Genomic DNA, 25,270 nt, shown 5'->3' on the forward strand with positions numbered 1-25,270 from the left:
AAATTCACACGCTCCTGCTAGAGGTTGGATCCAGCCAGTGTTCCTGCAAGCTAGTAGTTCCTAGGGTCCCTAGAACTCAAGCCCACTGCTACTTTGATACCAATAACTATGGGAGAAGAGGACAGGGGTGCTAGGAGGTGGAAATCAATGAACATATTTGTAGAAAAAAAACAATCAATCATTGTGGTTTGCCTGATGGCATCCTGCAACGGTGCATCGACTTAGGTAGTGGCGCATGGCAGAGACTGTATCAACAGTATGTGGGAGAAAGGGGAGGGGTACTATGGAACGATAGTATATAAAACGTCTAAATAAATAAAATAAATACATGTATTTCTTAATTTCAGCACTTCTGAAGAGTGAAGAGTTAAAAGTAAAAAAAAAAAAAAGAAACACAGCCACCTCCCCCCCACTCTTGGCATGCAGACAGTAGATAGGAGGTACATATCCTGCTGCCTGCACAAGAAATCAAGCTTCTGCAATTTCTTTGCACCATTTAAGAGCAGTTATGTGGCTGAAATAGCTGACGATTCAGTGTGATGCAGTAGGTGTACAAACCAATCTGATACAGCGTGTCAGACGGCATTATTCATTTACGCAGCCATGTGCAATTCTATGTCTACCCATGATCAGTATATGGACCAATCAGATCTGGCGTATGGATGGAATATTCTTCCAAAGATGGCTGGCTCCCAGAGATGGAGGAACAATAAGAGATCTGCTTGAAAGAATTTAAAAAACTAATGATGGGAAAGCAATAACTATGCAGAGCTAGACACCCTGATTTCATGCACAGTCCGAAGGCCATCCCGTTAATTTGACAAGAGACGTTTATCCCGCAGACCACCAGGACCTATGTGTGTACATACATCAGATAATTGATGAAGTACAACTAAATCACTGACCATATTGATATTAACAAGGCAATCTAAACCTTGACCAGGTATATGGAAGCTGACAAATTTCCTATTGCTTTACAATTATCTCATTGCAAGATACAAGCTTTCTGTGAAGCGTATGAGCTTCAGTCCTACTCCCTGTGCCATCTAAGCGATTTCAAAACAATGTTTTTCTCTTTACAAGATCTCAGCTAGCGAAGCAAAAGCAATCCACTGGCTAGAAATCATTCTCTTCCCCCCGCCCACAGAAAAATCATGGACCCTGTCTTCTGCAGTCGAGAGGGGCCGTGCCTCACTGCACTGAAATGAAATTACAACCTGTGGACTCTGTCCGTACCAGGTAAATGAGTAACGACAGGCCCAGATAAATATTTCATATTTGCAAGTACAGGATATTCCTGGCTAAGGCTGCTAGGGATGCAGGATATTTACTACGCTCCTTTGTGCAGGTCAGATGAGTTCCTGGAGAAAGTCGAGGGGGGAGGGGAGGGAATTTACTCGCCCCCCCCCCAAGACGATCAAAGACATTTTTAAAACCGGATGCTGCCATTAAAATAAAAAAATAAAATAAAAGCAAATCTGAAAGTAAAAGAAACATTAGTTCCCCCCCTCCCTTGTCTGTCTGCTTGCAGGAACAAGAGTAGAAGGGGAGGAGCGTTGAACAACGTGCATATAAAGCAATCAGACTAGAAGAGCTCTAGGGACTGGCCTAGGTTCTGGGCGACGGAGCAGGGGACTCCCGGGTAATTGACACCCCAGCAGTATTCAATGGAAGTGCAGAAAAAGAAAAAGCTGATGACAGAGGTAAGAACAAGCATGGAGGGTAGTTCGCAGGGTGTGGAGTTGATGGAGGAACAGAGACAGCACCAATCTGTCCCTTGGTCACTAGAATGATGCAGGGGAAGGGGTGTGTGCATGTGGGGGGGAGGGCGGTTAGATTAATGGGAAGGAGCATTAAAAAAAAATCACCAGGGAGCCATAAACTTGGACTCTCCCTCCCCAAAGCACCTCAACTTGGGATTCCTCCATCACCGGGGTTAAAGGAACCATTAGAATTTTAAAAAAACAAACAAAAAAAACCCCTTATTGCCTGTCCCACTCTCCACCCAGCCCATCAGGAGATCTTAAAAGCACAGGGCACAATATAAAATACAAAATGTCTGTGCGAATGAACGTAACGACTGCTCCGTGCCAAACAATCGCTTTTCCCATTTATGCTAAAAGCGCATCCTCCTTACATGAGGCCTGGTCGCCGTTGCTCTTCAGGTTTATGTCATTCCTCTCCTGGCGCCCCTTTGTGCCAGAGATCGCCTCCATCTTGTGGATTTCCGACAGACACAGTTTGGGGTTGTAGTGGAAGAAGAGCTTGCCATGAGCGATGGTAAGATTGTGCTTGCTCCAGTCCCATAGCTGCCTCAGGTTTGGATTATCCAGTGCGTAGAAGGAGTAATTCCTGAACCAACGAGAGAGAGAAAAAAAAATCACTCTTAGAGGCCAATATTCATAGGCATTTAGCCAGATAAATTGCAAGCTAACTCTAGCCATCCCCAGGAGCAGCTCTAAAGCTATCCGGAAATGTGCTACCAGATAAATTTGGGCTTAACTGGTTATTGTTTCAAAAGAATATAGCAGATTAAGCACAGACCAAAAGATAAAAATAAAAACAAATCTGGCCCAGCAGCCATGACCCTCCTCTTCTCCAGGAGGATTTCAACATCAGCCTGGCAGGCCCATGCCCTCCACTTTTGTTAACCTCCGAAATGATAAAAAAAAACATCCAGCCAAAGACCAGTTCTCCCCTCCCCCTCGGCAATGCAAACATTTTACCATGGAAGAGGGTTCCCCCCTCACCTCCCGAAACCAACCCCACTGCTACCTCAGTGTCCTGCACCTCAGAAATGTGAAAGACCAGTGGGGGCCACAGTATAAGTTTATCACTCTCAACAGCAAGAGTCACTGCCCAGATAGCAATTCTGCTAGCGTAGCTTACACTGTATCCTTTTTAAGGCCTCACTGGACAATTGGCTGAGATGTACAACAGAAAGGAAAATGTGGCCAGTAAGATACTTTGGGGTAAATATTCAAAGATGAATGATTAAATAAGTTAGCCGGGTAAGGCTTATTTGGCTAACTTTAGACCTGCTATTGACCTGCTATTGAGCCGAATATCAGCCTCTGTAGGTATTAAGAGGCCAATATTGAAAGGAATCTAAAATGGATAACTTATCTGGCTAAAGTTAACCAAATAAGTCATTAGGGATATTCCGTGGGATTAATGTCCTACTGAATATCCCCAGATAAATGTATCTGGCTCCCTTTAGCTGGATAATCTTCAACCTAACCAGCAAGATTCAAATTCTTTTTCCTTCACTCTTTCCCTTTTTTTCTCCTTAACACAAAGGGGAAGGGAGTATCAGGAAGATGGCAAGGGACAGCTTGTTATTTTTATGATGGATTTGTTTTTAAAACTCTCCAGGTGCCTGCCACATTCATTTCCCATCTCTAGCAATGGATAGGTGTTTGCACCACTAAATTTCAGGATGCAGGGGTTTATGGGGGTGGTTTTTTTTAGCTAGTCTCATACTCTAGTCGTTATGCTAAGCTACCAACACAGACATCTTTTCGCAAACAAGCTCAGCTCAGTTCTGAGAAAGATGCCAGGCAAGAGGAGGGTAAGATGGAAATGGGAGGTTGTATATAAACTGGCACATCACAGAAATAAAGCAGAAAATGCTCAGAAGTGGAAAAGCAGGGTTAGCAAATTTTGCCTTTGCATGAAACATAAGGATTGTGGGGAGGGGAAAAAAAAACCATTTCAAACCCTGTCAATGTGCAAAAAAAAAATACAAAAGCAGAAAACATCTAACAAAAAAAGGCAGGTCCATTGAGCCCAAGCATATTTGAAGCAGCACAAAGTCTGAATCTGGCACCTGGGCACGTGCCTTGCACCAAAAATTCCCACCATAAAGAAAAATAGTGCAAAACTTCATTGCTTGCATGACCTTTATGCAATACTTAAACCCAACCCAAAAAGAAATAACACAGAGAATCTTTGAGAAAATTTTAAACACAACTAGAGAGAAAGAGCTCATGCAATAGCTAATAAGAGACAGCTCAACACCTAGCAGACTAGCCAGTGAAGACATAGTAGCCAAGCAGTTATCAGCTCTCATCAATCACTGGAGACAGAAGATACGCGGAGGTCTGAAAAGTACATTTATTCCTATGCCTGTAATCTTAAGTTACCAGAAAACTGTGCCTTCTGTTTAATGCACACACATACACACAAAAAAAAAAAACAGGTTAAAAAGCTTGTCTTTCATCAGTGAAAATCTTTATCGGGCTTGGGGGATCATTTTCATGCTGGTCTGCCCTCAATCATTTCCCAGAAGCCCCAGGGTGAGGAAGTGAGGCTCGGAATGCATCACCAATGACCTCACACTGGACGAGATCCAACTGGTTCAGGCAGCATGCAATGTGATTTGGGAACACGCGGTCAGCGTGGACCAGCAACTATCTCACATGAACCCAAGATAGTCTGCGACACTCTTGCGGACGTGCCTGCTGCACCCACAATAACTGGAAGGGCAGCAGCTGGATGAGTTTCAGAGGCAATGATATAGCAGGGGTACATTTAATTACCATTGACTGATAACTACTACTCAATGTGTATACTTTTGAAACATTGTGAGATATAGAAGGTACTTGTTCTTTTATTACCTCAGCCATAATTAGGAGTAAATGTAAATATACACACATACCCAGCTTCCAGCACTTCCCCCTTGATCAGATGCAGTTTACGGAAAAAGGACAGAGACACCAAAGCATAGGAGCGGCGAATCTTTAGGTACCCCGTGATCTCTTCAACCAACCCCAGGTTAGCTTCCAGTTCTGCTGCGATATTATCTGGGGAAGCAATAGACATCACAGGTTTAGGGAATCATTACCAGTATGGTCCCTGCACGAATCAAATGCTGACCACATATGAGCACCCATATCCACGTCAAAAGGATCATGATCGTAAACTGATGCAAATATGATTAAACCTCATAACTCCCGGTGCTGCTTCAGCAGCAGTCCCAGCCCAGGAATGAGCCCAGGTCCCCCAAGCAGCATTGCTGAGCAAGAACATCTGGGGTCACCGAGCTGGCCTAGGTGCTGCTCTTTAGTGAGAGAAATACAACTTCAGCTTCAGCTCAGAGAGAAGACCAACAATAACAAACAAGTGCAGGGCCGGTGCTTCCATAAGGCAAACTACCCACCCGCCCGCCCGCCGGCTCCCGCCGCCGCCCGGATAAACGCGCGCCCTCCCGCCACCGCCTGGATGAACGGGCGCCCACCCGCCCGCCGGCTCCCACCGCCGCCTGGATAAACGCACGTGGAGATGGGGGATTCGGAAACTGACATCTAGGTGTATATATATATATATATATATATATATATATATATATATATATATATATAAAACAACTTTACCAAAAGCGGGGCTCGCTGCAAATGTTTGTATATATGGATCTAGCATTATTGTTTTAAGTTAATTTAAGGAATCGCATGTGTAGTGCAATGATTTGAGGGAAAGTTTGCCGTCTACCATTGCCCCTGCCTGTAACGCAGGGGTAGGGGTAGGCGGTAAGTTAGCAGGTTAAACGCGGGGCAAAACGGCAGGGTAAAATAGCGATAGTCGGGGCGCGCGTCACTGCATGGGAGGGAATAGCTAATTCGATCGTTTACATCTGATATACATGCCGCGTGCGGAAGGGGTTACGGGTTGGTTTCAAGAAGCGCTAAGGACGCGTGAAACTGGAGACTGTATCGCAGGATCGCCTTACGCGTCCGAATTGTGCGCCCACAGCGAGCTACAGACGGGGAATCTCCAGCCGCACTTTACAGTATCGATCTGTTAGTTTGCCAAATTTTGGAGGCGGAAAAATCCTACTAGCCTAAGGCCCGGAGGGGGTGCTGTGCTAGAGCCAATTCTGGCAAAGAAGGGAGTGCTGTGCTGGAGATAAGTTGAGAGAGAGGGTACATGACCGAAAGTTTGCTTATGGCAGCAAATATTCTTGCACTGGCCCTGAGCAAGTGTCCTACAAGGGGTCATTTTTAAAACCTGCAGGGAGCTTGCGGGTCTGTGGTCCCTTTTGGCCACTGAAAGGAGGGCAGTTTACTCAGGTAACTATTTACTTACCCAGGCAAATTCCTTTGAAAACTGCCCTCCAAAAGGGTCATTTTCAAGTTATTTTACTTGGGTAACTAAGCAGTTCCCCAGGTAACATCTTCAGTTGAGAAATACCCTTCCCCCTCTCTTGGAAAAACTGCTTAAGCTGCTTCATGGTGCCAACGCTTGTACCTGCGCTGCAAAGGGTTGGAACGAGGGCAAACACAGACCTTGCACCTCCTGTAAAGCAGGCACAAAGTGCTCCTGGAGGTGGTTTACCGCTAATTAGCCAATTAAGTACTGACTTAGCTTACCACAGCCAGATAACCAGGTAAGTCCCTTTTGATATGTTTCTAGCACGCTGATCATCTCTAGAGTGCGGGGCGTCAAACTCCAATCCTAGAGTACTGCAAACATCTCTGCTTTTGAGGGAGACCCCCATGCTAAACATGGATGCATCCATTTGCATACTAATTTAAATACTAGAGACATTCCCAAAGCCAGGCCTGCTCGTGGCCCTCAAAGACCAGAAGATGACAACACTGGAGATGGAAGGCACCGAAGGAAAATAATGAATGGAGAAAAAGAAGTCAGGAAGAAAAGGATAACCACAGGATTTCATAACATTGCCTCTGATCGTAACACACAGCAACAGCTAAAGAGTAGCACTGGAAATGGTTCTTTAAGGAGCTGCTCTCACACACAGGAGGTCACGTTAAGAATCTCACCTATAAACAGGGTGGGATAGCGGAGAAACATGGGCCAGTCAGATATCTGGACTTTCTTTGGAAAGTCTGAATATAACGTATTTCTCCCCACCCGTACTATCTCCCCAAACCCAAGTACATTCGTGTTCTTTCACCCATTCTTTGTAAAATGTTATCTTGTTACAGGTGTGTGTGGGTGTAGGTGTGTGTGGGTGTGGATGTGTGTGTATATATATATATATATATATGTATGATTTGTGGCAAGCCCAGTATCCTTACTTCCTCCGCGGATGTTTATGGTCAGGCTTCCATTGATCACAGTGCAGCCTCGAAGCTCCTGAGCCGACGTGACAGAGTCAATGGCCTTTTCACCTTGAAAAATGTTGCAGACTTTGGGACACAGGCCTGCACAGGGAGAGCAGGTCAGGCTAGAAAATAAAAATTTAAAAAGGGAAAAAAATATATGAGGTGCTTGCGGGTGCCAGACGACGATTGAACAATGCGTACATTTTGTTCATGTTCATCAATCAACAAACAGCCAAGAAAAACACAAGCAACAGGCTTAGGAACTTTCATGGTCCAACTCAGGTTGTTTTTTTGTTTAGGTCTAAATAAGGAGACCAGTGGTTTTACCTTCTGTGATAAGGCATCCCCGATTTTTATTCCCTCCCGCCATCAACCTGTTTAAGGATTTGGAATGTAAGGCTCTTTATTGTTTAGAACTCATCAGGAGGGAACATTTTGTTACCAGGTCTATGGGGAAATAACAACGGCTTTGTATAAGGGCTGAAGAGTTGCCAGCTCTTCTTCTTAAGCCAAAAACAAATATATCCATTTTCACTTCCTTCCCTCTAATTTCCCTATTAATGCTAATACAACTCAACTGGAACTTAAAACATCCCAACTAAATCTGTCTTGGATAAGTAGCAATATTCTGCAGTATGGCTAACAGCTGTGTTATATCCTTAGCAGAGTATGAGACAGGGACAGTCTGCCTTTATCTTAACCCAGTGGGGCTCAGACCAGTCCTCGGACCCACCCAGCCAGGCGGGCTTTCAGGATATCCCTAATGAATATGCGTAAGAAATATTTACATACATGCATATTCATTAGAGATACCCTGAAAATCTAACTGGTATGGGGGGCCCCAAGGACTGGTTTGAGCACCCCCTGTGTTTAGGTTCAGAGGAAAATGAAGATGGCACTTCCTTGCTGAGCATACGGTGTGTACCTGGACTATCGGTGGAGGTGGTAGAGGTCAGTTCTGAAAGAGAATTTAAAGGTGTCTGGGACAGATACAGAGGGCAGTGGCAGGAGCAAGGCTGAGTAGTTTAGTAAACAAAAACATGGAAGGAGGGCAGGGATTGGTATTTGTGTGCCCATGTGCCCAAAGTGATGGAGTCCCAGAGGGGAGGACAACTGGGCACACTGGGCGGATCAGTCTTCTAATATGCAAGGCACACACAATTACACCTGTCAGTTTTGGAAAAAGAATGGACGCGCACACTTTTTAAAATTAAAAAGTATGTGCGTTAAGTCCCAGCCTCTGGGACACCTCTCCCCTATGCACCACGAGCGTTATCAGGCCTGACCACATAGGGCCTTTGCCCAGAGAGTCTCGGCTGCTACGCTCTAAAAGAAAAAACAGTTTTTCCTTTCATGCATGCACTGTGCGTCCGGGTCTACTGGCAGCACAAACACCAAGAGATCCCTGCACTATGGGCCACGGGGACTGAGAACATGCGCAGTTCTGCTGGTCCTCCTCCTACTGGTGCATTTCTGCCAATAGGAGGAGGCTGCGAGGACCGGTAGCACTGCACATGCTCTCAGTCCTTGTGGCTCATAGTGCAGCGATTGCTCCATATCTGAGTTGCCAATAGACCAAGAAAGCAGACAGCATGGAGCGCAGCCACTCCTGCCTGCCGGGCCAACCTTCCCATGCCGGAGTAAGAGTTAGGGATGGCTCAGCGGGAAAGAGAGAGAGGTAAACTGGGAAAGGAAGCGTTGAGTGAGAGGAAATGGGAAGGAGAGAAAGAGTAGGAAGTGGCGTAGTAGGATGGGGAAGGGGAGGGACGGAAGAAGAGAGATGCAAAAGGAGGCAGGGGAAAATGCTAGGAAGAGATGAGAGGGGGTTGAGAGAGATGCAAACGAGGGGGTTGGTAGTAAGGGAGAAGGACACGGAAAGGAAAGATCAGAGATGAGAGATGAGAGGGGAAGGAATGAGGAGGAGAAAGATGGTGAGGGGGAAGGGAAGGTAGAGGGGAGAGATGAGAAGGAATTGGGAGGACGAAAGGAAAAACCCAGGATTAGGAGGAGAGTAGGGATTGAGGGATTGGATGGGATACTCAGGGATGCGGTGCTCGGCGATTTGTTGGGAGGTATGAGTAGGGGTGTGTTAGATGGGTACAGAAAGGTGAGGAGGGGGTCTGATGATGTGAAGGACCTAGAGGGGTTGGGGAGGGCTTGAAAAAAGGCAATGGAAAGGGTCAAAGGGCTGTAGAGGGAATGAGAGACAGAGGAAATCTGTGATTGAGCAAGGGGAAAGTGATCTTTCTGATATTTCAAATGACCCAGATTGTCCACTGTCAGAGGCAAGATGTTGGGCTCGATGACCAGCATGGCGCTTCATAGGGGATCACAGATGGTGGAAATAGGGGAATAGGAGCCTGGGTAGGGATTAAGAGACAGAAGAAAAGGGATGAGTGACAGGAGCAGCTGGAGCTGGTGAAGGAAGGTAAATGAGGGCTGCGGGGGGGGGGAGGGGTGAGTACAGACAGGAAATGGAGAAGCAGGGAGTGAGTGAAAGAGGGGGAATAAGAGGCTGGGGAGGAAAAGGAGGAGGAATGGGAGGACTGGGGAGGGGATGAGAGTGGTAGGTAGGCAGGTTAGAGGTGAAGAGAGGGAGATTAAGGACTAGAGGAGGAGGAGAGGTGAAATCTAGCTATGAGAGGATAGAGAAGCAGGGAAAAAGGAGGAGAAAATAGATGAAAGGGAAAGATCAATGTCAGAGACAGATACAGGGAAAGAGGGGAAGAAGACATGAAGAGAAGAAATAGGAAATGCAATGGATTTCAAAGACCAGCAAGAGGAAAGTGAAAAAGAGCCTAGGACTACCCTGATTACAAAAATAAAAAGATCAAAAAGGAATGTGCCTTCCTTATATTTTAGTATTTTGATCAGTATAGGAGGAAATGAATGTCTGTTTCTCTTTCTCTGTTGTTGTGCTGCATTCAGAGCCTGGCTTCTCAGGGTTTCCATTTCAGTTTTAGTCTGCAGGCTTTGATGTCTAGTTATTATTGTGTATTGGGTAAGGGTCTTCTGCCTGTGACAGAGGAGAGGGAGTCTGGTGTACTCTCTCTGTGGGGATCTGTGCTAAGCTGACTCGTTCTGTTTGTCCATTAAGAGGTGTGGCGGTGCGTTAAGGCCCAGTGTAACATTTTCAGTGCTGCTTTTTTTCATAGGTAGGGCTGTTGCTGTTTCAGTCCTAGGAGTCAGTGCTGTTATGATAGGGTAGGGCTTGCTCTGTGGCCTCTGAAGGCCTCTTTGGCAGGGTTTTGTGTTACATACAGGTCGATACAGTAAGGTCGAGGTAGAAACAGTGAGGTAGTGTCAGGCGCACCCTTCCTCCCCGCACGCACAGTTCTCTTCACTAACTCCCCGATACTCTCCTCTAATCGCATGCAAATGCATGCCGCGGCTTTAAAGCGGTAGGGAAGGGTTATGCCCGCGTAACCCATTTTACTGTATAGGCGCTTAATACAGCGCCTATACAGTAACCTGGGTGCGCTGGTACCTGTCATTTCAAATGACATTTGAAATGACAGGCACCAGGAAGTGTAAAAATCAAAATTTTTAAATACCTGTCGGAGGGCCGCGTGGGTCCAGGCGGCCGGCGGGATCCGGGGGGCCGGTGGTCGCGTGTTAAATCTAGGCCGCGGGCGGGTGGGCGCCTGTTCCGGGCGGCGGGTGGACGCGCGTTAGTTTCAGATGGCCGCGTGGGTCCAGGCGGCCGGCGGCGGCAGGAGCCGGGTGGTTGCGTGTTAAATCTAGGCCGCGGGCGGGTGGGCGCCTGTTCCAGGCGGCGGCGGGGGGACACGCGTTAGTTCGAGACGGCCGGCGGGCGGCGGGTGGTCGCGTGTTAAATCTAGGCCGGGTCCGCACAGGCGCGCATTCATTCACTGCCGGTGGGGGCTGCCTCCGGCAGCCCCCACCGGCAGTGAATGAATGCGCGCCTGTGCGACCCCTGCGATTCGGCGCTCATGGCGTGGCGTCACGGCATGTGACTGCCTTGAGCGCCGAATCGCAGGGGTCGCACAGGCGCGCATTCATTCATCCAGGCGGAGGAGCCGGTGGCGAAAGCAGCCGGCTCCTCCGCCTGGATGAATGAATTCATTCACTGCCGGTGGGGGCTGCCTCGGCAGCCCCCACCGGCAGTGAATGAATGAATGTGCGCCTGTGCGACCCCTGCGATTCGGCGCTGAAGGCAGTCACATGCCGTGACGTCACGCCTTGAGCGCCGAATCGCAGGGGTCGCACAGGCGCGCATTCATTCACTGCCGGTGGGGGCTGCCTCTGGCATGTGCCGGCGGGGGCTGCCTCCGGCATGTGCCTCCGGCAGCCCCCACCGGCAGTGAATGAATGCGCGCCTGTGCGGACCCGGCCTAGATTTAACACGCGACCACCCGCCGCCCGCCGGCCGTCTCGAACTAATGCGTGTCCCCCCGCCGCCGCCTGGAACAGGCGCCCACCCGCCCGCGGCCTAGATTTAACACGCGACCACCCGGCTCCCGCACCCACGCGGCCCTCCGACAGGTATTTAAAAATTTTTATTTTTTCTTCTGACAGGTTTTATGTGTCCCACATCATTACATTTTCTCGATCATCTCTGTATGGCTTTTTTTTTAAATTGTGTTTTATTGTTTTTGAGTATCTTAAGCGGTGTCGATGGATTTGTTACTAGACTCACAGTCCTAACTCCTACTAGGGGGAGGCGGTAAACTAACACGTTACGGCCGCGGCAAAACAGTGCGTTACTAATGAGAGAACCTGAGTGCCCGTTACGGTATCGGAGGGGAATAGCTAATTCCTTCATTATACAGCTAATTCGTTCATTTATATGCCGGGTGCGGGAAGGGTTACGCGTCTGTTTTAAGAAGCGCTACGGACGCGCAAAACTGGAGACTGTATCGCTGGTTTGCCTTACGCGTCCGAATTGCGCGCAGCGAGCTCGTTACAGACGAGAAATCTTCAACTGAACTTTACTGTATCGAGCTGTAAGCAAGGTGTCAGGCAGTTCTGGAGGGATGTTCTGTTGCTGTTACTGAGCTGACAACTTCATTTGAAAATATATTTTGCATGATAAGTTGTAAGGGGAAAGATCCTAGCTCTGCTTTTCACCCATTATTGGGTGGGGTAGTGGGGAACTGAAGTGTGGGAGAGAATGGGGATATGAGGATTGAGAAGGGCAGAGCAGCAACTGGAGGGACTGAAGGGGAATGGGGACTTGGAAATTGGTGGGGTAGGGAAAATAAGGACTTGGGTTTGGGTGGGAGAAAGAGGGGAGAGTAGGAATTTAAAGATTGAGTGTGGATTGGGGTGAGAATGGGAACTGGGCAGTTGAGTGGGGGTTCTGTTAGTTAGGCTGGGAAACAGGAGGAGGAGAAGGGGAGCTGAAAGGTTGGGAGAAGTCAGAAGATGGTGTTGAGTGGTTCGGGTAAGGAGAAGAAAGCCTATAACCCAAGTATCTTCAGTTTAATATCAAAATTTGGAGGGGAGAGATGTGGGTGGGCCTTATGGGCCCATGCCCTGGATCTTTGAAGTACCTTGCAATGCCCCCTACTATGCAAGTACAAATACATACATACTGCGTGTAGGAGTCATGCAATTTCTAAAGGGCCTCTTCACCTACAGCACTCCCTCTGAAAGTTACCCTCCGTGAGGGCAATTTGGAGTCTTCCTTTGAAAATCCTGTACATGTTTTACCTAGCACAATCCAATCTCACCCTTTTTTCCTGCAACCAATTTTCAAAGGATTTTTTTCCCCTAGTAAACATTAGTTTGCCTGCAGAAAACCCTTTGAATATCGCTCCTTTAACTCCTTGGTGCTGTAAGCAATTGAGTATTGAAGGGATGTGTCCAATTGCAAGGTCATGCCTCTACCCCTGCCCAGTTTTGCACACCTGCATTTATCTGTCCACTTCGGTGTTGCATGGAACATGTATTAGATGCCTAACTGGTCCCTTTGGTCACCTATATATCAAATTCAAATGTCCAGCTGTCATGTAAGGATTCGAAAAGATCAAATAAAAACATTCTTATGGGACAGTTAAATATTTGGAGAGCTGTGTGTGATGAGGGTGAGTCCAGGACCTTGTAATCAAAAAAGTAAAAATAAAATTCTCAACAACACGGCACAGACTGTGGGGAAGAAAGGTTTTAGTGCAGCAATTGTGAACTCCAGCCCTGCATGCAGGTCTGCTTTTCAAGACAGCCAAACAGTGCACATGAACATTGTTCTTGGATTAAATAAAGGCACATATTTTAAAAGATGAATCAAATTAATGCGGGTGGATCGCTAAATTCATACCTAACTTCTATAACACTTTATTATAACAGCATCATAGAAAATATACAGTTTATATCTAAAAAATCACACTCGCTCCACATTCAAACCTGAAAAACACCGTACATCAAAAGGCATTTTAATCTATAAGACACAATAACGTATATATCAGAATGATAATAATAGCATAATTTATTTATTTAAAATCTTTTCTATACTGTCGTTAAGCTAATTGCCGTCACAATGGTTCACAATAAGGCACATAATTTCAAACTTAAATGTGTTGAGTTATATTAACTAAACAGGTGCCATCAAATACTGTAACATAGTTTCATATTAAATATTATTTAGTGGTTGTGATAAGTCATGTCTACTTTACATATATCAGCTATAAGATAAATTAACACTTAAGTCTGGTCCTCTGTTGTTGCAATCTAATAGAGGTAAAGTAAAATAAAATATACACACACACACACCATTCGAGTAAGCTGATGTGTGTGTGTGTGGGAGTTCTTTGAACTGCATCATACATCACATCAATGTGTTCAACCTTCTTCTAAACATAATATCACTTCTACTCTAATTGTGTCAATATATACCACCTTCTTCTAGGCGTAATAGTTCTTATAATAGCGCCTAAGAAGCGCGACAAAGGGGCCTGCCCCTTTGTGTGCCCCTTCGTGTAGCCCCGGAGGGCTACACTTCCAGCTCCGGCTCCAACTAGCCTCTACTCACAAAGACTGCCTTCTCCCCCCGGCCCATCAACAGCACAAACGCAGCACCACTACAACACAAGCGCTACACACTAAAATGTTCCCCACCTTCCCAATACCTATTTTACAACACAGCCTGTCAGCAATAGGAAAACCTAACAGATCATTCATACTACAACACAAACGACAGGCGCTACTCCGAAACCTTAAATCATTCACCCCAATTTTGATAACACCCATCACCCAACTCTTAGGCCTCACTGTATTCTCACTTTCACTATTCAATGCACAATCTCTGTCCAAAAAATCTCTAATCCTCAACGACTATCTCCTTGATACCAAACCAGATATATGTGCTATAACAGAAACATGGCTCAAACCCACGGACACAGCAATTATAAACCAACTTCCCACATCAAACTACGACATCTTCTCCATCCCCCGACTGAAAAAAAGAGGAGGAGGACTCCTATTTGCATCAAAAAAAGACCTCGGGTTCATCCAGCACCCATACAACTCAGACTCTAAACTAGAAATGGGTCTCTTCACCTCGGAACAACTACAAATCCTACTCGTCTACGCCCCTCCGGGCCTCCTTGAGGCAGACCCCTCCCCCTTAGTAGAGGAAATCACAACCCTCATCAAACTGGACGCTCCAGCAATTATCCTAGGAGATTTTAATCTGCATGTGGACAACCCTACCCCATCATCCAGCTGTGAATCCTTTCTCTCAGCCCTCTCAGCCCTGGGTTTCAAACAATTAGTTACCAAACCCACACACAAAGCAGGCCACACGCTGGATCTTATCTTTATTAACCCAGGCATCAAACATTCTTCACGCCTCAAAAGCAAGAAGGTCCCTTGGTCTGATCACTCACTTATCTCAACCGCATTCTCATTGAAAAAACCCTCCACCTCCAAAGGGCCCTCACCATCTTTCCCATACAGAAGATCCTGCTCTACAGAAGACCTCAGCTCCCACCTAGCCTCTCAACTTCCATCCATTGATCTCTCAAACCCGAACACAGCTCTCCGCTCTTGGAAAGCCATCACAGATTCCATAGCCGACAAGCTATGTCCTCTAGCAACCAAAAAATCACTCCCAAACGCCTCCAAAAGACAACCATGGTTCACGGAAGAACTAAGAAAGCTAAAACAAAATCTAAGACAGAAAGAGAGCGACTGGCGCAAATCCCCAAGCACCAATACACGATCCATCTACAAAGCCACCCTCCATCAATACAAGTCAACTACCTCTAAATCCAAAAGGGACTACTATGCATCCAAGATTCACCACTTAATCTTTGACGCAAAAGCCCTCTTCGCCTATGTCTCCAATCTCACCCAAATCATCCCACAGGAGATTCCCAACGACCTAGCACAATCCAAAGCTGAAGAACTTGCTCTTCATTTTCACAACAAAGTCAACAGCCTTCTAACTCATCTGCCTTCTAATCCCACCGACCCTGCTCTTTACCAGTCTCTTCAACAGTCATCCCTCAACAACAATGGTCTGGAAACACTTGAACCCATCTCTATCTTAGAGATACAAACTCTTATAAGAAGAATGAAACCTTCCTCCCATCCTTTGGATACTATCCCCACCAAACTGCTCCTGGCCATCCCTGACTCCATCGCTAAAACATTGTCGGACATCATAAACTGCTCACTCTCCCAAGGACTATATCCTGACGACCTCAAATTGGCCTCCATCAAACCTCTACTCAAGAAACCCAACTTGGATCCTAAAGACCCCAACAACTTCCGTCCTATCGCCAATCTCCCATTCATAGCCAAGATTCTAGAAAAAGTTGTCAATACTCAACTCTCCGAATACATAGAAGAAAACAAAATCCTATTCCAATCACAATACGGATTTCGCAAATCACTGAACACAGAATCCCTCCTCATCTCCATGTCTGACTTCATATTAATGGGCCTTGACAAAGGCCAATCCTTCCTCTTAATTCTACTGGACCTATCAGCCGCCTTTGATACGGTCAATCATTCCATTCTCACTTCCATTCTGGCTTCTATAGGTATCTCAGGCACCGCTCTCTCATGGTTTAAATCTTTTCTTTCCAACAGAGGCTTCAAGGTTAAGATACAGAACAAAGAATCTTCACGAATGGACGCATCCATAGGAGTCCCTCAGGGCTCCTCACTGTCACCTACACTCTTTAACATTTATCTTTTACCTATCTGCCAACTCCTCTCCAACCTTAACCTCAAACATTTCCTCTACGCCGACGACATCCAGATCGTGATACCCATTAAAGAATCCTACACAAAAACATTGGTTCACTGGGAAAACTGTCTCTTCGAAATTAAACATCTCCTGGCTAACCTAAACCTAGTTTTAAACTCCTCTAAAACAGAACTGCTTCTCATCTCCCCAGATAACAATGCCATCTCTAATCCTCCAACTATCCCAACTACTACACAGGTGAGAGATCTAGGAGTATTAATTGATAACCGGATGAACCTTAAAGCTTCCATCAACAGAACCACCAAGGACTGTTTCCACAAACTCCAAGTTCTGAAAAGAATTAGACCACTCTTCCACACTCAGGACTTCAGAACCATTCTACAAGCCATCATTTTTTCTAAGATCGATTACTGTAACTCTATCCTTCTGGGCCTACCTTCCTCCTATACTAGACCCCTCCAGATGTTACAAAACGCTGCGGCAAGATTACTGACAAACTCCAGGAGGAGGGACCATATATCTCCAATCCTAAAAGATCTCCACTGGTTGCCTGTTCACTTTAGAATCCTCTACAAATCTCTTTCCATAATATACAAAACCATCCATCAACTCACCCCACTCGACTTACAAGTCCCATTCCAAATTTATAACTCCTCCAGACCAACAAGAGACACACTCAGAGGATCTCTTCAAGTGCCCCCAGCCAAAACTACCAAACACATTACCTTGAGAGATCGGGCCTTTTCAACAGCCGGCCCCCTTCTATGGAACTCCATCCCTCCGGACCTTAGACAGGAGCCCAGCCTCCCAACCTTCAGGAAGAGACTCAAGACCTGGCTGTTTAAAAAAGCTTTCCCGGACACCGATTAATTCTATTCAGCCAGATTCTACCACTTCCACATGTAAAAATGTTATTACTAATGTAAATACCTATACCTAATGTTATTCTCTCCCTTTTCTTCTCTCCTCCCAGTTCTATTACCTTGTTATTTGTAACTGCTTCCTTCTACACAAATAGGTTATTGAATTGTTCACTGTACACCCCTGTTATATGTAAACCGGCATGATGTGTTTGCAACATGAATGCCGGTATATAAAATTTTTTTTAAATAAATAAATAAAAAATAAATAACTTATCTTCCATGGATATCACATAGACAATTCAGTTTATTGTCTAATATCACCGCCAAAAAGAGGTCTATATTACATCAGCCTATTATAAAAGCTCCTGAGGCAGCCTATTGGGTGAAACTCGGCCAGAGTTGGGTGCTTTTAACCTTGTGTACAATAAGGTATCCCTTATCTAAGGCTACTGGTCTATCCATTGTCTTCCTGCCTGATGGGTCTATCCAGTAAAGTGCGGCCGCGTTTACCCTGCTCCTAACTCGCGTTCTACTCACTTTCCGGCCGCGTTAGCCCTTCCTGCGATCCTGAATCCCCTTTAACCTACTCCTACCACGTCCTAAAATCCCCGGGCAACCCCTTCCGTACACGGCATGTATACTGCATGCAAACGAGCAAATTAGCTATTCCCTAGCATCCCGTAACCCGCGCCCCGACTATCGCTATCTTTCCCTGCCGTTTTGTCGCGCGTTTAACCTGCTAACTTACCGCCTACCCTTACCCCTGCGGTAGAGGCAGGGGTAAGGGTAGGCGGCAAGCTTTCCCCCAGCCCCCGCTCACCTGCCCCGGCCGCGATCATGGGTGCCGGTGTCCGGGGCAGCCCCAGTCCTCTCCCCTCTTCCCGAAGCAAAAAAAAAAAAAAGCGAAAAAAACCGTAAAAGCAAAAAGTAAGTTGCTTCGCCGCTTCACACTGTCAGTGTCTCTTCTTCCCTCCTCCCGGAGCAAGGCTGCTTTTCACGCCCTGCTTCGGGAGGAGGGAAGAAGAGACACTGACAGTGTGAAGCAGCGAAGCAACTTACTTTTTGCAGCTCCCTCCGGACATCGGACCTCTCCTGCCTCCCGCTGCGCGACTTACTTTTTTTTGCAGCCCTCCGGCCATCAGCAGGAACGAATCGTGGCTCCCCTGCCTCCCGGCGAAGATGGACGCCTGCACGGGGGAAAGCGGCCCCTGTGCATGCAATTGGCCGCTCAAGACGTGACATCACGACGTTTGGCTTAACGGCATTTAAATTTTTATTTAGGGGGCCGAATAAAACAGAAATCTGTTAAATACTTGGGGAGTCGCAATGCGTTTCGCCTCCCCACGTATTTAACAGATAGGACAAAATAAGTTGTGGATTACAAATACGTGGAAAACGGATGCACACCTCTACGTGCTGGTAACCGCGGTATCGCAGGATTTAACACTGGAAATAACTACACCTTTTTTCTGGGCATTATGCCTGTGTTAGCTTTGCTTTACGGCCAAAACAGGATTTATCGCAAATCCCATTTCGGGAGAGAGAGAGAGAGAGAGCGCGTGCCTCTGTGGAGGCCCATTGATTTTTATATCATTGTAAGAGGGGGCATTATGAACTTGGGGTAAAGTTTGTGGGGTGAGTTGGGTCTAAGGGGGCAGTTTCACATGTGCAGTTATACGTACGAGCAGCACAGTTACCATCAGTGAAGATTTAATGTGATTTGGAGGGATGAAAAGTGAAAGAAGAGCGGATTTGTTCCATGTTCTCTCTACTTAGCTTGATTGCAGCTAGGTAGATAATGCATCAGGTTAGGTGGAGAGAACATGGTACAAATCTACTCTTCTTTCACTTTTCATCCCTCCAAATCACATTAAATCTTCACTGATGGTATACTCTGCTGTTCATACGTATGACTGTACATGTAAAATTGCCCCCCAAAACCTACCTCACCCCACGTTCATAATGCCCCCTCTTACAGTGGTATAAATAGCTAACTTTTTTGTGAGCCTCTACAGAGTCTCTCCCTCTCTAGCCAGCAGCCCAAAATGCGAAAATTATCCTAATCACACCTCTTTTTTTTTTTTTTTTAATTGCAGGCGTTATTTTTGCTTTATTTATAGCAAAATGATGAATCTAGGCCTTAGCTGGATAAGTAGTGGCACATATCCTGACAAGTTCCAATTTATCCAGCTAAGTAGCAGCAAAGTCGCAACTTATCCAGATAAGTTAGATAGCTAGATATGTCTTAAAAGTGCTACTTAGCTGACTATCGGGCCGATTCAGTAAAGTCCGCGGGAGAGCGGACGAACGCCCACTCGCCTGTGCGCGCGATTCTCTATTTGAATTAGATGGTGCAGTAGAAATGGGCAGAACTTACCCGGATATGTAATGCATAGTCGTGCAGTTTTTGGTTTTTCTTTTACATGTACATGTTGCACGTTACATTTGCGCATATTTTATATGCAGATTATATCATATACATGCAGGTTATAAAATGCAGTAGATTTTTGTGCATCCATATACACATGTACATGGATGTACAGACAGCTGTTTGAAAGCTATCTTCCCTGTGTTTGTTATTCTATACATTTTCTTACAGGGGCAAGGGGAGAGGGCTATTTTAATCTAACCAACAGTAGCCAAGGCTAGAGTGCACCCTCAGGATTAAATCAATTCATGCAAGTGATATGCGCTAATCACTCTGTCCTGAAAAATATCTAGAGCCAGCTAGTAATTGCTATTACTGATGCCACTACAGAGAAGTTATAACTGTTGATCTTTGAAGGATTAATCTAAACAGGCATGCAAAAGAGTTTGGAATTTGGTGCCAAAAGGAAATACACTTTATCACCCTTAATTATCCACAGAACAGAAATCCGAGAGCAGGAAATACAGCTTAGGTAAATGAATTTCTATTGATATGTTTTGGACAAGCTTAAATGTTTATTGTCAGGTGATGTCTACTTTCCCAGACAACATGGTTTCACCTTATTTACTGAAAACACCTCTGCCCAAAAGATTAAATCTTAATCGTTTTATAATGACTATAAACAAATGCAGAATTACAATATGCTCAACCCACACCGCTAATGGCTTAGTTTAGATCTTCAACATGCTGATAAAATGTCACCTCTCCCCCAAAGGGTCCATCTTGTAAGTCAGAAAAATACTACATTCAATTTTGTGATGACCAAAACATGCTTTCATGTAAATAAGCAAATATGGATTGGCAGGGAAAATATTCCTGCAGGCTACCGAACGTGATGAGGCCCAAAGTTTGGCAGGGCATTAAGATAGTGGTTAGAGCAGCAGGCTGTGAATCTGGGAAACCAGGGTTCAAATCCTGCTGCTGTTCCTTGTAACCTTGGGCAAGTCAGTCTATCCTCAATTGCCTCAGGTACAAACTTAGGGTCAGATTCATTAAGGCTTTTCTCCCATTTAGGGACTGAAACAAAACAGTGTGCTTAGCCGAGTGCATAGTTTTGGACGTGCGTTCACAACCCCTTATGCTATAAGAGGATTAGCGCGTTCAAAACGTGCCTCCAGCCCCCCCCCCCCCCCCCCGTGAAACTAATAGTGCTCATCACGTGCAAATGCATGTTGATGAGGCTAATCTCCCCAGATCCCCCCAAAAATGTGCGCCCGACCCGCATATTTTTACGCTCAGAAAACACTGCTTTTCTGTACATCTTCTGACTTAATATCATGGCGATATTAAGTCAGAGAAACCAAAAGGTTTAAAAAAATAAATAAATAAAAAGCAAAAGTGTGCCGGCGGTCAGGTTAGGAAAAGGGATGCCCAATTAACGAGTGTCCGTTTTCATAACCCGTTGACAGCCACTCAGGGATGCACATTTGTTCCCAGCGCCTCCTTGGCAGCGTGACCCCCTCATGTAAATATTCAATCTTGGGCCCAGGAGAGGTAGCTGGGCGCACGTTAGGAAAGCGGGCACTCAACACTGAGTGCCCGTTTTCTGCGCTTATTTTTTTTTTTTTACATCGGCCCCTGGTTATCTATGGGAAAAACCCTTAGTGAACCAGGTCCTTAGATCGTGAGCCCTCTTGGGACAGGGAAATCCCTACAGCACCTGAACGTAATGTGCTTTGAAGTGTGTGAAAGGTAGAATATAAGTTGAATTGAATAAGAACAGGAAATGCCTGGGCCATGATGACTGCTGCTCTTATGCATGATCCTCCCCCTCCAAAAGACGACGTGCAAAAGCATACAAGCATTATAAACTATAGTTCTGTGAGCGCATTTTGTCGATTTCAAAAGCAGGCATAGTGGCACCTGCCGAGTCAAACGAGGACATCCAGATCCCACCTTCTGCAGTCCTTGTGATTAAGGATTCAGTACAGGCTGTTTGTTGCAGGACTCAGTTGTAAATCTGTACCTTGTCGCATCACCAACTAGCGAGAACTGGGCAGTTTTCCAAAGCTAGGCTAGGGCAATGCCAACATTCAAAGCAGCAAAGCAAGCATGAGCCCTGTAAATACCAATTTCTGTTTTTTGGCTTCAGCGAACCACCTTTAAATCAAATTCCTACTGCTCCATTAAATTTTCCTTTTTTTTTATTCAGAGGGATAACAATTTTTATTAAGGTCATAGCCTGCTTTCAAACTCTTCTTCCTTCAGTACACTCTTCAGCTGTTAGTGCTCTTTTCAGGGTGCCGAAGAGGATCCCGCCCTTCAGCTGTCTGTGCTGTATTTGTGCTTTACACGTAACAGTGTGATGCCCGCATGGGACTCCGACAGAAGATGAGCCCTTCAGCTGTCTGTACTGTAGGCCTGCTTTACCTGGCTCCGATAACGATCCATTGCTGCCAGGGTACTGATATTCATGGTAGTCAGCCAGGATGACTCAGGAGGAGGAGGAGACTTCAAAAGGTTTAACACTAATCTCTCCTTGAAAATTCAATACAAACCAGAAAAAAAAAAAATTGGTCAACTGAATTATCTAAAAATATTGTTCTCCTGGTTTTTCTGTGTAAAGAGGGGTAATGCTGCAGGAATTTATGAAGCAGAACTAAAGAGATTAGGACGGTGGTTGCCTTTATAAATGGTGTTACTGCTCACAAGTTTCAAACTTGTGCTAATTCAATCTCTTTTTGTGTTCGTGATGCCTTCAGAACTCCTGAAGAGTCTTGAGAAATAACCTACCTAAGCTGGCGCTGAAAGGAACAGAGGTGCAAGATCAGATACGTGAAAGAACGCAGTCAAAATCCTGCGCCTGCGTGAATTTTGTGGCTGACTTTCTACTGTCTGAGTGATCAGGTTCTTGTGAACTTCAATAGGAGTAAACTCCAGGACCATGGCTGACTTTCAGGCAAAGTTTGAAACCTGACCAGTCCATGTAAGCATTCTTTTAGAAGTACTGAAAAAACGTCAAGAATGATCTGGCCGAGGTCAGTGTTAAAGTGGGACTGGATCACAGAAAGACTGGCGCATTTGCCTTTCTTTACCCAGCCTTGACCCTCCCCAAACCAACCTCTTTCCTGACCAGTCAAGTCGAACCAGGAATCTCTCACAACACATACTGGTTAAGAGGCAGCTCCACTTTGACCAGAGACGTGCTGGGGGGGTGGGGGGCGAGGAGGGCGATCCTCTCCAGGTGGCAAGGAGAGGGGGGGGGGGTGCCAGTGATTGTGTAACCAATCAACCTCCTGTCGTCATCTGGGAAGAAGAAACGTTCCAGCCAGGAGCAGCAGGCCAGCAGGGACCCCAAGCTCTGCCGGCTGAAGAGGACAGGCCTGGAGCAGCACACCCAAGGAGGTGGCAGGCCGGCAGCAACTGGAGAGGCCGCGGGCCACCGGCAGAACCTAACCAGCCAGCGGCTCGAAGCCTCTTCTGCTGCCATACGGCCCAATGAACTTCCTGCTTGGGGGGGGTGGTGGTGGAGGGAGCGGACACTGTGTGCTGGCGGGCATGCGTGCACAGCTTCCCCTCCCTCCCTCCCCCCCCAAGCAGGAAGATCGGAGGGCCATTCAGCCCGAAGATAGCAGGAGGCCCTCGGGCTGTGGTGGAGCTCATACCACCATGGCCTGAAGACAACAGGAGACCATGAAACGTGTCAGCTTCTGTGAATGAGCAAGAGCATGTTTGTTTGTGCATGTGTGTCTGTGTGAGAGCCTGTGTGGGTATATGTGGGTTTGTGTGTGCATGAGAGAGCGTGAGGGTGTGTGTGTGTATGAGACGGTGAGTGTATAGAAGAGTGAGTGTGTGACTGCCCCTGTGTATATATTTGAGAGGGTGCCTGTGTGCGGGTGAAAGAGAGGAAGCGTGTATGTGCCTGGGTGAGACAGGAGTCGTATGTGAGAGATACAAAGTAAGCAAGTACGTGTGAGAGAGAGACTGAGGAAACGTGTGCGTCTGTTTCTTTCACACACACATACACTTAAGCCTCCTCTGTCTCTCACCAAACATGTATGTGGTGAGAGACAGAGGGAGCATATTTTGCTTGTGTCTGTGTCTGGGTGTATACTCCCAGTCTACAACAATCCTAGGATGACAGATATGGAGAGCGGGAGTTTTTTTTAAATCCTTAGTTTTAATTATTGGGTGCTTTTGGTGTGTCTGCTGTTTAAAATATTTTATCGATGTTTAGGAAATTTTTAAAAATGTGTACAGGAGTTTCTAATTATTAAATATTATTCTATTCATGAGCTGTTTTGAAATGTATATTTTTAGTTTGGTTTCACTATTCTGATTGATGTACTTTTCTTGATTGTATTGTTTTGAGTAATAATGATTTTCTGCTTTTCCATTGTTGTGCTGCATACAGAATCTGGCTTTTGGTTTCCAGTTCAGTTTTTGTCTGCATGTGTACGTGAGAGACAGATAGAGGAAGCATGTGCGTGAGTGTGAGTCAGCATGTCAGAGACCCAGAGGAAGCATGTGTGTGTTTGAGAGAAAGATAGAAGCATGTCTGTGTGAGAGGAAGTGTGTGTGTGTCTCTCACACACACACATGCACCCCTCTGTCTCTCACCAAGCATGTATGTGTGTGTACGAGAGAGAGGGAGCATATTGTGTGTGTGTGTGTATGCGTGCCCCAGTCTAAACAATCTCAGGATGACAGATATGGAGAGCGTGAGATTTTTAAAATCCTTATTAGTTTTAATTATTTGGTGTTTTTTTATGTGTCTGCTCTTATGAAATATTTTATAGATGTTTAGTAAATTTTAAAATTATATATTTGGGGGGGGGGGGGGGGTGCCAAATGCTCTAGGTACGCCTCTGGCAGTGACGCCAGGAAAGACACAAAGTTTCTCAGCTATTTCTTCATACCTTCTGAAGAACAAAACAGGAAACAGGTTTAGCTATCCTGTGGGAAAGGAGGGGGGGGGGGGGAAAGGAGATAAAGAAAGAACACCTTTTCTCTCTCTCTGGAGCAGACAGACAGGGAGACACTGGGCAGAGGAAACCTGACTCACTGGGACATGTATTGTTCCTGCATGAGAAACTTCAACTGCTTTGCTTCAACAGGCCACAAACTACGCACTTTGATTTCCCAGCTTCTGACCTCTGGAAAGGAAAAAAGAAAGGGGCCGGGGATTTAGTCTGGGCTGCGATGCGATGCTCCTTCCTCCCATGCCAGTTCCTACTGCATCATCTCACGTTCTCCATTTATAATTTGGCAACTCTGTAATCGGCTTTGACGGAGAGGATGCTCAAAAGGAAATGGAAAGAGCAGGAAGGCCCTTCCTGCCCTCAGAGATGCTCTTGTTCACAGGGGACAAAAGCTCCTGAATTTTCCTTTTCAATATTCCCAGTTCTGGATCATGGGGGAAATAAAAACAAGATGTGTCAACTCTTTGACGCATGTCCTTGACTCTGCCACTGACACCGCAGTTCTAACGCTTAAAGAAACCTGCACAGGCCATTATTTTGTGTTATTAAAGCTCTTTTGTTAAAGCTGGGAATTAGCAATCTGCTATCTCCAGCAACTCCTTTAATAACAATCTGTTATTATTTAGAGTAGTTATGGGTGGATCCTTGGACAAGTGGCAGGTGACCACGCCCTTGGGGGAGATCCCGAGAGGGACCACTGGTCAGGCTTAGTGTAGGAGACACACACACACTAGTTCTTTTATTAGACAGTATATTAAGCCACCAGAGGTGGCAGTAGTGAGCTGGAAGCGCCCGGCTGGGCTGTAGTCCCT

The 25,270-nt window shown here is 46.0% G+C and overlaps 1 protein-coding gene across 1 annotated transcript in view; it reads right to left on the reverse strand.

Annotated features, from left to right (window-relative positions):
• Positions 1–25,270, reverse strand: part of INSR (insulin receptor) — a 369,067-nt gene that overhangs the window by 81,274 nt on the left and 262,523 nt on the right. Inside the window, exons 4-6 of the mRNA XM_029614140.1 lie at positions 7,041–7,189; positions 4,661–4,805; positions 2,138–2,352 (exon numbers count right to left, since the gene is read on the reverse strand). Coding sequence (XP_029470000.1) covers positions 2,138–2,352; positions 4,661–4,805; positions 7,041–7,189 — 509 coding nt within the window. The remainder of the gene's footprint in view (positions 1–2,137; positions 2,353–4,660; positions 4,806–7,040; positions 7,190–25,270) is intronic.

Source organism: Rhinatrema bivittatum, chromosome 8 (assembly GCF_901001135.1).
Source record: "Rhinatrema bivittatum chromosome 8, aRhiBiv1.1, whole genome shotgun sequence".
NCBI classification, from domain to species: domain Eukaryota; kingdom Metazoa; phylum Chordata; class Amphibia; order Gymnophiona; family Rhinatrematidae; genus Rhinatrema; species Rhinatrema bivittatum.